Here is a 15,995-nt window from a genome sequence, read left to right as displayed (position 1 = left end):
CATTGCAGTCATAACCTAGTAATAAGCACGATCTACTACTAACTAATAAAGCAGGACAAAACAGAACGTGGCTCCCGTCCTAGCTTTCCTCTTTGCAGATATTACCCAACGATGTAACCGTTGTTCTTCCCTGTGCTTCTGGGCCCCCAGAACCCCAGAGCAGACACGCTACTCTTTCAGCACACCCCAGGGCTGTGGACAGTCAGGGAGGACTTCACAATTTCTAACTGATGCGGCTGGTTCGACGACAGTCGGAGAGTTAAAAATTCACAGTGAATGAATGAATGCATGTAGTGAAATTTGTCAAGACACATGTTTAAAAGATGAGTCTAAGAATGCTACTTAAAAACAAAACAACTAAAAATTCATAGTGCTACCAACATACTGAAGATTTGGAATCACATAAATTATCCACTACTAATGACTTCCTATCCATGGTATTTTGTGATTTTCATCAGATGGTAAAAAGAGAAATTTTCTCATGATTTTTATTGGTCCCCTTTCTAACACAGTATACTGGAAAAACAGCTGTTAAGGACACGTGATTTTGCATCCTCAAGCTTAATCTTTCTTGGTCCATCCCTTTTATCATATTACATTTGTACTATTTCGCCAAAGCCAAATTTATTATTGTTCACAGAGGATTGGTGTTCTATGAAGTTACTATCTAATCAATTCAAAGCACCTTTTAAAATGCAATACCATAATCTTAAACCTGTCATCATTTCAACACAATACAAAAACACAAAGAATATTTCAGAAAATAAAACTCAGAATATTATGGAGATATGTAACAACAATCCAAATTTTCAAAAGATGCAATTGGTTTTATAACTGGGAAAAAAGAAAGAGACAAAATAGCAAGTGGGATACATACAACTCTGCAGCACATCCATCAGTCATGTTCATGGGGAGAAAACCACATCCAATTTCCCCTATGTACATTAAAATTACTGAAATGGTGCTGCATACAAAAATGTGAATGAAGGGTCAAAACATTAAAGTAGGCCAGGTGCGGTGGCTCACACCTGTAATCCCAGCACTTTGGGAGGCCGAGGTGGGTGGATCACCTGAGGTCAGGAGTTTGAGACCAATACGGCCAACATGGTGAAAACCCCTCTATTAAAAAACAAAAATTAGCCGGCATGGCAGCAGGCGCCTGTAATCCCAGCTACTTGGAAGGCTGAGGCAGGAGAATTGCTTGAACCCAGGAGGCAGAGGTTGCAGTGAGCCAAGATCTCACCCCTGACTCCATTCTGGGTGACAGAGCAAGACTCTGTCTCAACAAAAAAAATTTAAAGTGGCTAACAAATGCAGTTTCTGAACTTATCTCAAAACCAGGTGAGCTTGCATTTCAGGTTTGACTTTAAAATCCTACAACTTATCAAGTCATCTGAAAAATAATTTAGGATTTCTTCTCCAATATGCCATAAAAGTGCTCAGTTAACATCAAAATGCATCCATAAAGCTTGACTGGATCCTGATAAAAAAAAAAAAACCTATAAATGACTCTGAAAAAATCTGAATGTGAACTTAATATTAAATGATATTAGACACTGCACTCCAGCACAGGTGACAGAGCAAGACCTTGTCTCAAAAAAAAAAAAAAATGATATTGGAGAATTATTATTAATTTAGTTGATGTCATAAGACTAACATGATAAAGTAACAAAATGTCCTTATTTTTAGGAAGTGATGGAGCAAGCTGACATTTCCATGGGTGAAGTGTTACATCTGCAACTTACTTCCAAAGAGGTTTTGTTAAACAAAACACAGACATATACTTTATGGCAAAATTTTTATAATTGTCAGACCAAGATGGTGGATATATGGATACACATTCTCTATTCCTTCCACATTTTAATACTTAAAGATTTTCTTAACAAAACTTAGGAAAAACACACATGTAATGATGTTATTCACCTGGCAATAAATTGAGCTGGTTTTCCAATAATTCTTCAAACAGCTCTTCACTTCTAACCCTGTGACATATGAAGCTGGGCTAGTTTAACTTAGACATACACATATAGCCAGAGACCTTGGGAGTATCTCACCCCTGCTCTTCAAAACAAAATAAATCTTGTAGGAAACAAGCCTTCATTTGTGTCTCGTTTATAAAAGCATAATGCTTAACAGCTCTACTGAGCACAGGTGCAGTGCTCCGAAGTCCAGCTGATGACACGTTGCATTTCCCCAATCTGCATTTCAGTCATGGCATAACCAGGAGCTTAGGGTCCAGATGACAGATCACATCACTTCATTCATGAAAACATACAGGAGGGATTCTATGGCCAGAAATGTAACTTCTAACAAGAGGAGAAAAACTAATTTTTGAACAAGAAGTTGAAAACAGTCCATACTGTTTTTTTCACCCTGTTAGGGTGAAAAGGAGAACATTTTATAGCATGCCAGAGATGAAAAAGAAAAAGAGTTTGAAATAGCAAGGAACCAAATGAAAGGAGGAAAGGAATTCTACTTAAGCTTTTGGGTATGACCAAAGTTAAAGGTAAATTAAAATGTAGAAGAAAAACTCCCATTTGAAACTAGCCACCAATTAAAATTGTTTATGGAGGGAGGGTAATTACGACAACATTCAGAATTTTACAGCCCTTCAGAACACCCAATTTAACCGCCACCCTTTACTACAAGGAAGCAGTCCCAGGGCGGGAAGCAGATACAAAGTCTAGGTCCCCATCTTCCCATTCGCCCAAGTCAAGAAAGGCCTTTGAACCTGACAAATAATCACTGCAATCACAAGAGTCACCAACAATTCCAAGCTGAAGTTTTCCAGCGCCTCGTGCCAATCTCACTCATTACTCCTATGCTCACACCAAACACCGACACCTTCCACTGGAGAAAATCAGTTAAGTGCCTCCCTCTCTGATGTTTGTGACTATCACAAACAGGAAGGGAATCAAAAGAGAGAAAAATAATGTTAAGTTTTAATAAAACAGTACAAATGGATCATTTATCTAATGAATTTGAGTCTACCCCATCATCCAAAAGCTTTAGATTATTTTATAATTGTAGAAAATTAGTTACAAAATGTATCAACTATGCAAAAGATGTTGCTCTAAGTGACAAGTAACTATACTACCTAGAGAAAAAATTAAAATTTTTAAGTAAGAAAATTAATATATAAAACATCAGCTCAAAGATTAGGTACAAGGCACAAAGAATTCCTTAAGGGAAATTTTCAAGGACATTTATACATTTACCTAACACATAGGTGTTGAGAACAAAGGATGGTAGCATTGTTGCTTGCTTTTTAAGGCAGTGCATATCCTGAAATCATGGGAAAACATGATATTGCTAACTTTGTAGCACCACCAATAAAGGGCCTAACATGTTATTAAAGTAATAGCAGGCTGGGCACAGTGGCTCACGCCAGTAATCCCAGCACTTTGGGAGGCTGACGCAGGCGGATCACGAGGTCAGGAGATCGAGACCATCCTGGCGAACACAGTGAAACCCCATCTCTACTAAAAATACAAAATATTAGCCGGGCGTGGTGGTGGGTGCCTGTAGTCCCAGCTACTTGGGAGGCTGAGGCAGGAGAATGGCGTGAACCTGGGAGGCGGAGCTTGCAGTGAGCCGAGATCGCGCCACTGCACTCCAGCCTGGGCGACAAAGCACGACTCCATCTCAAAAAAGAAATTTAAAAAAAAAAAAACCCCGTAATAGCAAACTCACAGTTGATTATTACAAATGCTAGAAAAATAAAGTGAAATTTGTACCTTTAGTGAGGCTAGTGGATGTTCTGGACCAAGTAAACTCCAATGAAAGGAAGCCAGATCTTCATCAGGCAGAATGTGATTTCCTGGAATATAAACATGGATAACATAAAAGCAATCATCTTAAGTAACACAGGGAAACATTTAAGAGCACTGCATCTATAGTAGAAAACTTTCAAACAGAAACTGAGAACAACTCTTCATCTCTTAACATAAAGCAACATACAGCAATCCTTGCAGCTGCCTCAAGAATGATGGGAATTTCTAGTGGAGTCCCAGCAGCATCCAACCTAAGAACTGCATAAAAACTGAAGCCACCTCACAGCACAGTATTAAAAATAAACACTGGTTTGCAAAAGGTCAGTCTGACAATGTCAGGCTATCAAACACCAATTAGATTCAAGTTTTCATTTGTTCATGAAATGGCTGTGGTTCAAGCTTTCATCTGTTCATGAAATAGCTATGGTTCAAAATTACATAAAAACACCAAATGTGAAACCTGCACAATTATAAAATCTTTCTTAGCAAGATTAAATGACAATGACTGCTGATTGTAACATGAATCAACACCCTTCTCCCATAATTTCCATCACCACCCACAAATATATGTGAAAAGGCCCATCCTACAATAATACTCATGAGGCCATTAAGCTGCTCATCCTATCACCAGTGCTGTCACAGTCTACAAACAAAACTGTATTCAATGGAGAAACTGTATTTGGGGGGAATACTCTACTTTCACAATCATGTTCGTATGCCTGGTATACCTGATCTTTAGTAGGTGAGCTATCTCACTGAAATCTCCAAGCAGTCATTTCCCAAATAACCGTGATTTTTATAACATGACTTAATCACCTCCACATTATGATAGCAGATTCATTAATTTGCTACTAACAGAAGGCAAAACAAAGTGAGACCATTCGGAATATTGCTACATTATAATATAGGTTGAGCATCCGTATATACCAAAAATCCAAAATGATGCAAAATCTGAAACTTTTTCAACATCAACATGATGCCACAAGTGGAAAATTCCACACCTCTGCTCATAAGATGGGACGCAGTCAAAAGGCAGTCAAAACTTTGTTTCCTGCACAAAATTATTTAAAATGTTTTATAAAATTACCTTTAGGCTATGTGTATAAGGTATATATGAAACATAAATGACTTTCATGCTTAGACTTGGGTCCCATCTCTAAGATACTTCATTAGGCATATGCAAATACTTCAAAATACTTCTGGTCCTAAGCATTTCAGATAAGGGACACTCCACCTGTATTCCAAACACACAAACACACAATCCAGAGGTACTGAACTCCCGTGATGGCCAAATGAGCAAATCTGAACCGTAACTGCCCAGGTTTGCTGTGCTTGATATTGTTTTCCTCTGTTAAGGGATTGCACAGAATTTCACGGTGAAGAATGAAGTGTCTGGCCAGGCGCGGTGGCTCACGCCTGTAATCCCAGCACTTTGGGAGGCCCACACCGGCGGATCACGAGGTCAGGAGATCGAGACCATCCTGGCGAACATGGTGAAACCCCGTCTCTACTAAAAAATACAAAAAATTAGTTGGGTGTGGTGGAAACCCCGTCTCTCCTAAAAAATACAAAAAATTAGTTGGGTGTGGTGGCGGGCACCTGTAGTCCCAGCTACTCGGGAGGCTGAGGCGGGAGAATGGCGTGAACCCAGGAGGCAGAGCTTGCAGCGAGCCGAGATCGCACCACTGCACTCCAGCCCGGGCGACAGAGTGAGACACCATCTCAAAAAAAAAAAAAAAAAAAAAAACCAAGAAGAATGACGTGTCTGAAATTTTGGAAGCTTCAATTTGAAATAATATTAAGGCAACTCGAACATTATTAGTAACAGTCCCTGTGAAAAACTGGGTGAAATACTTAAATGAATATTCCAACATTCCTAAAACAAAATACTTTATATAGCTATACTTTCCATTACAGAAGGGAAAAGAAAAATAAGCTTTCTCATTTGAGCACAGTGAAACTTTTCCAGCCTGGCCAACATGGTGAGAATTAGCCAGGTGTGGTAGCACACACCTGTAATCCCAGCTACTCGGGAGGCTGAGGCATAAGAATCACTTTAACCTGGGAGACAGAGGTTGCAGTGAGCCAAGATCACACCACTGCACTCCAGCCTGGGCAACAGAGAGAGACTCCATCTCAAACAACAACAACAACAACAAAAACTCAGGAGCTTACCTATAACTTCACTAAACTTTTTGAAGAGATTCCAAGCCCTAAATTAAATTGACAACATATTGCAATTGATTTTGTTTTTCACTTATTTCAAAACTTCACAAACTAACCTGCTAGAAAACTATCAGTTGGCATCATTTTCCAAATACCATATTCAATGTTTCTTCAACAAGATAAACAGTATTCTTCCATTTATCAAATGAGCTAAGGCATCCATATTCTAAGAGCATATGATTTTCACATTCGAAGTCAATTAATATGCCAAGCTATTTTGCATAGCATTTAAGCAAATATGGAACTTTCCATATAATGTGACACTGCCATACTCACTTTTAACATCAGAGGAAATATCCTTTTATATTTTAATATTTGAAAATATATTTAAAAGATTAGTTTTAATCCCCAAATCCCCAAAGGCACAAGAGTTCCCTTACTAAGCACTGCATTTGAGATTAGATTCAAACACACACAACTTGTGAAATCACAATTTTGTTGACTGACTGATAATAGTAAAACATGAAATGCTTTCACAAGATAATATATAAAAAATTGGGTGGCCAGGCGCGGTGGCTCATGCCTGTAATCCCAGCACTTTGGGAGGCTTAGGCAGGTGGATCGCCCTGAGCTCAGGAGTTGGAGACCAGCCTGGCCAACATGGTGAAACCCTGTCTCGACCAAAAACACACACCAAAAAAACTAGCCGGACGTGGTGGCGTGCACCTGTAGTCCCAACTACTCGGGAAGTTGAGATGGAAGGATCGCTTGAGCCTGGGAGGCGGAGGTTGCAGTGAGCCGAAATTGCACCACTGCACTCCACTATAGGCAACAGAGTGAAAACCTATCTCAAAAAAAAAAATGCTGGGTGCGGTGGCTCACACCTGTAATCCCAGCAAAGACAGAGGTGGGTGGATTGCTTGAGCTCAGGAGTTCAAGACCAGCCCGGTTAACATGGTGAAACCCTGTCTCTACTAAAAATACAAAAATTAACCAGGTGTAGTGGCAGGTGCCTATAATCCCAGCTTTCAGGAGCCCGAGGCATGAGAACTGCTTGAACCATGGAGGCGGAGGTTGCAGTGAGCCAAGATCACACTATTATACTCCAGCCTGGGCAACAAAGTGAGAGGCCATTAAAACAAACAAACAAAAAAATTGTCCAAAGATATCTTAAAGATGAAAACTTGAACAGCACGGCCTCTGCAGCCCATGGGCTGGCAGTTTGATGATCTTTTAAAGTTTCTTTCCTACCCAGTCCCCATTTTCTGATAAGGTTTCTAGGAGGTCTGTTAGGTATATATCCTACGGCTTATTGGCTTAAAATGTACTCTCATTTGAGACCAACTGGGAGAAAGAGAAATCAATAGCGCAACTGTTTTGATACTGAATATTTGATACTGAATTTTTGAAATAAAGAACCAGTCCCTCCAAAAAAATAAAAATAAATTGTGACTCCTTCACTACAATTTCTAGTTGTGTAAAACTGTTATGGAGTGTTTATAAAAATCCTTCTGATAACTAGGCTTTTCTAAAACTAATCCACAATATAATCCCCTCTTGAACAGGACTGGATTGGACGGCTAGCCTCTACAGAATATATACTGCAAAGGAGCACAGTAACTGAGCACTGGAGACCACACAGCTTCCCAAACTGGGCTTGTGTGTCCAAAACAGCCCCAAATCCCATCCGATTCATGGATTCTAACCACAGGAGTGCCTCCCTCCAAAACATGTTTACTTACAGTTAGACACGATTCTTATCAACTCTAAGCAAACTAGAGCTGAATATTAAAGTAGATGAAAGCATAAGAAAGGGTAGCTGACAAAAGAGCAAAGAAAGAAAACACACTGCAAATATAAAGTGACAGACAAATATATTACCTCTTGGGAAATGTTTTTTTTTTTTTTGGAGACAAAGTCTCACTCTGTTGCCCAGGCTGGAGTGCAGTGGCGCAATCTCAGCTCACTGCAACCTCTGCCTCTCGGGTTCAAGCCATTCTTGTGCCTCAGCCTCCTAAGTAGCTAGGACTACAGGCACCTGCCACCATGCCCTGCTAATTTTTGTATTTTTAGTAAAGACAGGGTTTCACCATGTTGGCCAGGCTGGTCTCAAACTCCTGACCTCAGGTGAGCCACCTGCCTTGGCATCCCAAAGTGCTCAGATTACAGGCATGGGGGAATTATTTTTAATTAAAGAAAATTAAAATATGTCATAGTGAAAACAAGATTTCACCCTTTCTGGGTATTCAGCATAAGGAATTCCTCCAAGGAAATTTTTTAAAGACATGTACACATTTACTTAAAATGTACGTGTTGGAAACAAGGTACGATAGCTTATTTTTGTTTCTCTTCTAAAGTAGTGAGTGTCCTGAAAATGAGGTGAAAACATCACCGTTCTAACCCCATAGCATATTTTCTTCTATTATAAACATAATTTATGTCAAAGGTTTAAATGTCTAATTTACCTAGTGACCATGTGTTGACATCTGTGATTTAGAATGTTAGTTTTTCAAAACCTTAAATAAGTTTATTCACAAAATTAATCTGAACAATTCCTGGATAGAACGATACCGATACGTCAACAAACACTTAAGAACAAAAGTAGCACATTAGCTATGCCAAAAAATAATACAAAGCAAGGAATGCTAAGGAAGAGCCCACACCTTGGTTCTCTTCAATGTGAGATACATATCCAAAACATTCAAGCACAGAAATACTTAAAAGATCAATGTGCGCATCATATGGTCACTCCCTTATAAAATATTTTCACACTGCTCCACCTACCTAAGAGAGCAGCAAAAATAGGAAAACGATTTGGATTCAGGTCCAGTTGCTTGGCAACTTCATGCATCAGATATTGGCTTGTGGTGAGACTTTTCCCGTTCCGGCTCAGTTTTAGGGCATGGGCACTGAAATAGTAGGGGATGTTGCACAGTGCATAATCAGAGTCATATGCAACCAAGCCATGGAAACCATTCTCTCTGCAGAAACCAATCACTTCCTGATGGTGATCCTCAATGCTCTGTGCAACCTGGCAAACGAGAAAAAAACTTCATCAGATGTAGGGTAACACTGTAGCAACAAGCTCAATAAGCAGAAATGTTCGTACAGAAGCTGAAAAATCACATTTATGGAAACTATCCATGAAAGCCGAACAGTCAAAAAAATGCCATAATAAAGTTTGTGACACATTGCTCCACTAAGAAATTTCTGTGGGACATTGCATTTAAATAATTTCCTGTCAGTAACTTATGATCCCATCTAGACTATAAATCAATTTTCAATTGTTGTCAAGCTCAAAGATCACCCTGCTTGAAAACACACAAAGCCAGCAGACCCCATGACAGCATTTTCAAGGAAGAGATGGGGAGAAAGACACAAGAAAATAAAGAGGTGGGAAAGAGGGAGACAGAAAGAAGCCACCCAGTGTCAATGAAACCAAACCATTTCTTCAAAGTAGATCAAATGCGTCAGGAGAAATCATCAGAATTTTAAAAATAAAATAAAAGTATGATCCCTCGCCTACCTGTCAACCAGTTATTATCCTCCTAAAGCCTTCCACACGTGGAGACTGTATAAGGATGCACACGTTCACCCTCAATGTAACTGCCACGGGCTTATTCTGTGTCCCACACACTATGTCAGGACTAGGTCTACATCAACTGCCTTTTCAGTGATGAAAAATCTAAGACACCCTCTTTACTTCTGCTGAATCCCCACGGAAACATCCACACTACCTCGGATTTCCACAACACACGAAGGAGCAAGCAGAGAAGCAACACCTCTGAAAAGTCAAAGTCCTCTGGACTCTCTAGACCAAAAAAGATAGCAAAACACCTGGAAAAAATGTTCTAAATCATTTACAGTCCAAGACCACCAAATTCTCTCCTGCTGTTTCACACGCTCATTAATACAACTAAAATTCTGGCAGATTTTTTGTTTCTACAATGGATAAGGTAATTTAGAGAACATTAATTTAAACTAAATTAGGTGACTCCAGTAACAAAGGAGTATTAACTCTCCACAGGGCCTTAGAGGAGAAAAATGTGTGCCATTCTTAACCTTAAGTTTTTAAAACTACTGTCCAATGTGTGGCTACACTGAGAGAAAGTTTATATTAAATTAAATTCAAAATTAAGTTCAAGTACTGAGAGGTCACAGGACACCAGAAGCTAACATACTAATTGGACAGCACAGACAGAACATTCTCATGACCTCAGATAATTCTACTGGGCATCACTGTAGAGTTTACCTCACTTCTCACCAACTTTCAAAATAAAAGCAGTTGCCACATTTTGTTGGAAAGTTAGCTATAACGAAATCTCACTGAGAGGCAAAGCAAACCTTTTCAAGATGCGTACGTAAAAGAAGAAATCACTTTCTGAATTCTTGGTAAATATTTCAATAAAAACATTTTACTTTATAAGAAAAAAACACAACAACATCCAATCAGTCAAATAACATTCTATTCTTTAGAATAGGAAACTGCTGTTTTATCCTTCAATCTAAAAACACTGTACACCAGCTAAAACAGAATAGATTTTTAAAAAATCTAAAATTAGGCCTGCTTCATCCTCTCACTTCTAGAAATGGTAATTTCTAATCCAAGTTCTTTACCTCAAATCCTTTTATTATGTACAACTTTACATTTACAGTGATTTTTAAACTACTTTAAAATCATTAGAAATTACTGGCTTTTTTCCAGACATCTTTAATAGTTACGTCTGTACACTCTATTAAGAGACACGAAAATGAAAGGAGACAGTCAGTGACCACGCCCTTCTTGGCTCACCCTCCCTCACTCCTCCAAGGAGATCTAGAAAAGGCAGCTTGTTCCTTAGATTCACACATGTTGGGAAGGAAGCTGGGCAGGACTAAAACAGAGGCTAAAAGGAGGTGAGAGCCCAGCCCTGCCCACCTCCATCAGCAGTGACTTCAGAGACAGCCAGCACTCATCTCCCAGTTTCACAGGGTGGGGAACACGCCTGGGTGAGAAGGGGCTGCTGGCCCACAGTGGAAGCAAAGGCATCTCACAAGAAGTGGCTTTCTAACCAAGACCTGAAAGGAGGGGCTGGCCCTGGGCAGGACCTCCAAGGAGAGTACCCATGGGGCATGGGAGGGAGACGTACAAAGGTCAGGAAGTAAGCCTGGCCTGTTGCCTGGGCAGAGGGACCCACTGCGCTCTGACCCTGGGATCAAGAGGAAAAGTGGGGGATGATGAAGTCTGAGAGTAGCAGGGATCAGGTCTAATCTGGCAGCTTTCAAGTAACGCGGTCAGTGTTGTAAAACAGCAGGCAATGTATTTCAAGAGCTGTAAAACGTTCATACTCTTTAACCCGGTAACCTCACTCCAGGAAATAGAGCCTAAGAAACCAATTCACTAAATAAACAACATTAGAAGCATGAAAAGGATCATGGTAGACTCCTAAGGGAAAAAAATAAATTATGGAGATAGACACAGTCACTACACTGTTCTGTGGAGAAACAGAAAAAGCTTCAGGTAAAGTATTAAACAAAAGCATTTCAGAATACAATATCGTGTATATACAACTATATAAAACTTCATTTGTGGTAAAAGGCTGGAAAGAAAAAGGCAAAGGCCAACATAGTTGTAATCAGGGTGGTGGAATTATGCTTTAAAAATCCCTTTTTAAAAGAAAAAAAACCTAACAAAAAGCTGAGGAAGTACTATTATAAACCATACCTACACTCTGGTCATCTCCCTGTTACAGCACTCCAGACAAACTACTGTTCTTTTACATGTATGTCTCTCCAAGAGGACAAGGGGCACAGCTTACGCAGCTTTGTATCAAGGGTCTAGCTTGGTGCTGGCAGCCAGCAAGCACCAAAAAAAATTAAAAACTGCCCTAGTTTTGGTGTTGCATTTGATGGTTCCCCAAAGAGTCCTTAAATTAGCAAATTAAAACGAGTAAGATACAGTCTATCCAGTACAGGCCAATATCCAGTAGAACCTTATAAAACAAAGGTGGTAGCCGGGCGCAGTGGCTCATGCCTGTAATCCCAGCACTTTGGGAGGCCGAGGTGGGTGGATCACCTGAGGTCAGGAGTTCGAGACTAGCCTGGCCAAGATGGTGAAACCCCAACTCTACTAAAAATACAAAAAATGTAGCCAGGCGTGGTGGCTGGCACCTATAATCCCAGCTACTCAGGAGGCTGAGGCAGGAGAATCTCTTAAATCTGGGAGGTGGAGGTTGCAATGAGTCAAGATCGCACCACTGCACTCCAGCCTGGGCAACAAGAGCGAAACTCTGTCTCAAAAAAAAGAAACAAAAAACCAAAAAAACAAAGGTGGCATGTGGGGCTTTTCACAATTACCTCCTTCCTCCACCCATAACAGAATCACCTATTCGCTCAGAACACTTGATTTTAGATTGGCATTAAAAAGCAAAGTGATTGAACTAAGAATAATTCAGTACGACTCTAATTTGCAAATGACTAATACCATAATCCTTCCCAAAACCAGACAGAGCATTAAACAAACATCTAACTGCTAGAATTTGTGTTCTAAAACAAAAGATAAAGGACCACACCCATGAACACAGCTTCACACCTGCAGCAAAGGTAGGACTTCTCCCAACTTGGCCTCAGCCCATCTTTCCTTTCTCAAGTCTCCTGAGTAAAGAGGGTTGGGGGGCGGGAGAGGGGGCGTAAATCAGAGTCTATGCTCCAGCTCTGCCCCAGATACCCAACCTGCCAGGACAACCTCCCCAACAACCAATGTAAAATCTCACAGATCTCTATATTCCTTCACTAGGACTCTTCCTTCTCGTTAACATTAATTGTGCTTTTATCTGAGGAAGTGCAACCTGGCATTAAAAACCACCAGAGTAACAGAGGGGATGTCCTTTTCCATGGGTAAACAATGGACGTAGGGAAGTGTCGTTCCACAGTTACTCGGGGGGGAAATGCTGGCAGTGGTGACAGCAGATCTGGCAAAGAAAATCAGAAAAAACTCTGAATGAAAGAGTTAAAAGTCAATTGCCTAGGGGTGGTAGGAACAAGATGACTCTGCATTTGTCAAAACTCATTCAATTGTACAACACACAGAATAGACTTTAATGTATGCAAATGAAAAAACAAATCAACCAGGGTGCCAGGGGATGCCAGGGTGGAATGCAGACTGACAAATGTATACAATTGTATTATAAAATGTATGAAATAGCCTCACTGAAACTGCTTGAGTACCTGGGAACCAGCATACTCCACTTGTTTAAGCATGCCTCCCAGAATCTGCATTAACAATTCTGAAATTACTTTGCAGGACCACTAGGGTTAAAGCAAATGCGGTATGAGCCAGGTCCTCACTGTCAGAGAAACTACAAATAATCATGCAAAAGGAGAAGGCTAGAATGAACCTCATGGTGCTGGATTAGCCATGAGACATCAGTGAGAACTGGTGTTGAGGCAAAAATGCACACATAGGTGGGTACAGAACAATGGAAGAGCTGGTGTCCACACAGATCTCCTCACAGGGGCCCCCAAGCAGCAGGAGCACCTGAAGCTGTCAGCTACGAGGGCCCAGATACAGAGACACTCCAGCAGCAGGACCACACCAGCGCCCAGACCAAGGTTTCCAGGCACCTTCTCCATGACAAAGAACCAGGGCTTCTCTTTGGAGACAGCTGACACTGGAGCAGGAAAACACAAGGTGCACCTAAAGCATCTTGTAGGTCCAGAAAGCAAGGAAGCACTCCCAAAACAAAAGGATGGCATGTGTCACACGGGCCAACCCAAGAGAGCTCCCACAGCCAGAGCCAGGATAATGTGAGCAAGGATAAGGCAGAGCTGGATATAACCCCAAGCGAATTGATTATGACCCTAGAAAGAGGACGGGAGTCCATAATGATAAAAATAAATGATTAAATGAATGAAGGGAGAAGAGACACATTTTCCCTACAGAAAAATTCAAATAATACCATATAGTTTTCTCCCCAACAGGTAGAGTTTAACCCTCTCCCCTTTGAATGTGGGCTGGACTTAATTACTGCTTCCAAAGGATGAGGATGTTACAAATGAGCGAAAGGAAAACTGGTCACTACAGAGCAAACACCTGCAGACAGCTCCTTACCCAAGCAACCAAGGTTGGCATCGTCCAGTGCTAAGCCAAGTCAATGCCATGTGTCATGTGGGGTGCTGAGAAGCACCCTACACCTCTGGGCTAGTCTTCTCCCAAACACACGCCATAATTTAATATAGAGAAAGCATCAGACAAACCCAAATCGGGGACATTCTATAAAACCCCTGATTAGTACTCCTCAAAAGTGTCAAGATCACCAAAGACACACAGAGAAGCCGTCCCAGAAGACAGGGGATGGAGGATACCAGAGGTCCTGACCAGAGTCCCGGAAGAGAAAAGGACACTGGTGGGAAACAGATGAAATCCAAATGAAGTCCATAATGAAATTCACAGTCGTCTACCAAGGCTAGCTTCTTGGTTTGGAGCACTGTGCCAGCCAGCAGGAAGTGAACATTTCCTGGAAGCTGAGCGAAGGATATCTGGGAAGTCTGTACTACCTTTGCAAATTTTCTATAAAATTATTCCAAGGAAGTTTATTTTTCTAAAAAAAAAAAAAAAAAGTCAATATTCTAGAAGACAAGACATCAGCTGAAAGACTATTTCAAACCACTTTATTAGATGAACAAAGTATAACAGACACGTGAAAAATAAATCCTGGCCTAAATGCAAGTTTCAAAAAGCCTATTACATAAAAACAGAAATCTTCCCACAGATAGTCCAGCTGAAAGAAACAGGAAAACCCACAAAGTATGGAATTTGGTTACCAATTAATTTATGAGTGAATAAATGCAGTCAAACTACTAAGAATATTCGTAAGAGGCCCAATATACAATTCCTTAAGATTTAAATCATGGAAAGTCTGGTTAAAAATCTGGTCAAGGACATGAGCAGGGGTAAAAAGATGATACAATGCAACGTTTGGGTGGGAATGGAAAAAAGATTCTGGGTTGCATCAAAATAACTTACGAGGCAGTTATTTAATTAAGAATAAACATTAAGTACCAGGCTGAAGCTTTGGGGATTCAGGGTGTGACAGACTTGAGCTCCCGTGCTATTCATCTGGTCTTCTGAAGCGCCTTCCTGTTTTCCCTTCTCCTGTACTAAGTAAGCTACTGTCTCACTCTTATGTATCTGCTTCTTCTCTTCCCTGGCCTTCCAACACCTGGCTTGGACTGGGCATAATATAATGAAATGTGTACTTCCAGTTCTTAATGTTAATTTCAGAAGTGAATTAAAACTATTAAACACAATGTTGAGATTATTTCATTTTGAACCCCCTCGAAGAACAAAATGGCATAAAAAATTAAGCCCTGAAAACACTTACTTACAGGTAGCCCTTGAAAGGGGGTCAAGTCACTCACCAGAGGTAAATCAGACTTCGAACTATGAGCTGCCTCCTTACTGAAAGTCCCAGGCTAGTAGCCACTGAAAGTATCTGCCATTTCAAAAGCACCAGGCCTTGATTAATTTTTGTCAGGGCTACCATTTCCACTCTATCAAAATGCAAGCTTTGAGATCAAGGAAGTGAAACTCTCAAATTCCTTCTGGAAACAACCCTGAGGAGCATTCCGCTTCTCATCACTTGTGAAGTGATGAGGGGAACAGTGTCCAACAGAACACTCTAACCTGCGGCAGCCAGCATGGGAAGCACGACACTTCTCAGCTTCTTCCTCCCTGTCTACCCCCTCCTCAAAAAATATGGTAGGTGTCATTAGTGTTAAGAAGTTTAAGAAGTGGCAAAAGGGCCCGTTTCTGGTCTCAAGAAAGTACTCTGGGCCGGGCGCGGTGGCGCAAGCCTGTAATCCCAGCACTTTGGGAGGCCGAGACGGGCGGATCACGAGGTCAGGAGATCGAGACCATCCTGGCTAACACGGTGAAACCCCGTCTCTACTAAAAATACAAAAAACTAGCCGGGCGAGGTGGTGGGCGCCTGTAGTCCCAGCTACTCAGGAGGCTGAGGCAGGAGAATGGCGTAAACCCAGGAGGCGGAGCTTGCAGTGAGCTGAGATCCGGCCACT

At 40.9% G+C, this 15,995-nt stretch overlaps 1 protein-coding gene across 3 annotated transcripts in view; it reads right to left on the bottom strand.

Annotated features, from left to right (window-relative positions):
- Positions 1–15,995, bottom strand: part of FAM120A (family with sequence similarity 120A) — a 116,977-nt gene that overhangs the window by 88,082 nt on the left and 12,900 nt on the right. For all 3 annotated transcript variants that reach the window (XM_023187813.1, XM_026447181.1, XM_026447182.2), the window contains exons 2-3: positions 8,724–8,970; positions 3,738–3,820 (exon numbers count right to left, since the gene is read on the bottom strand). In XM_023187813.1, coding sequence (XP_023043581.1) covers positions 3,738–3,820; positions 8,724–8,970 — 330 coding nt within the window. The remainder of the gene's footprint in view (positions 1–3,737; positions 3,821–8,723; positions 8,971–15,995) is intronic.

Source organism: Piliocolobus tephrosceles, chromosome 14 (assembly GCF_002776525.5).
Source record: "Piliocolobus tephrosceles isolate RC106 chromosome 14, ASM277652v3, whole genome shotgun sequence".
Taxonomy (NCBI): Eukaryota; Metazoa; Chordata; class Mammalia; order Primates; family Cercopithecidae; genus Piliocolobus; species Piliocolobus tephrosceles.
Note: the sequence above shows the minus strand (reverse complement) of the source record. Positions and strands in the feature narration are given on the sequence as shown.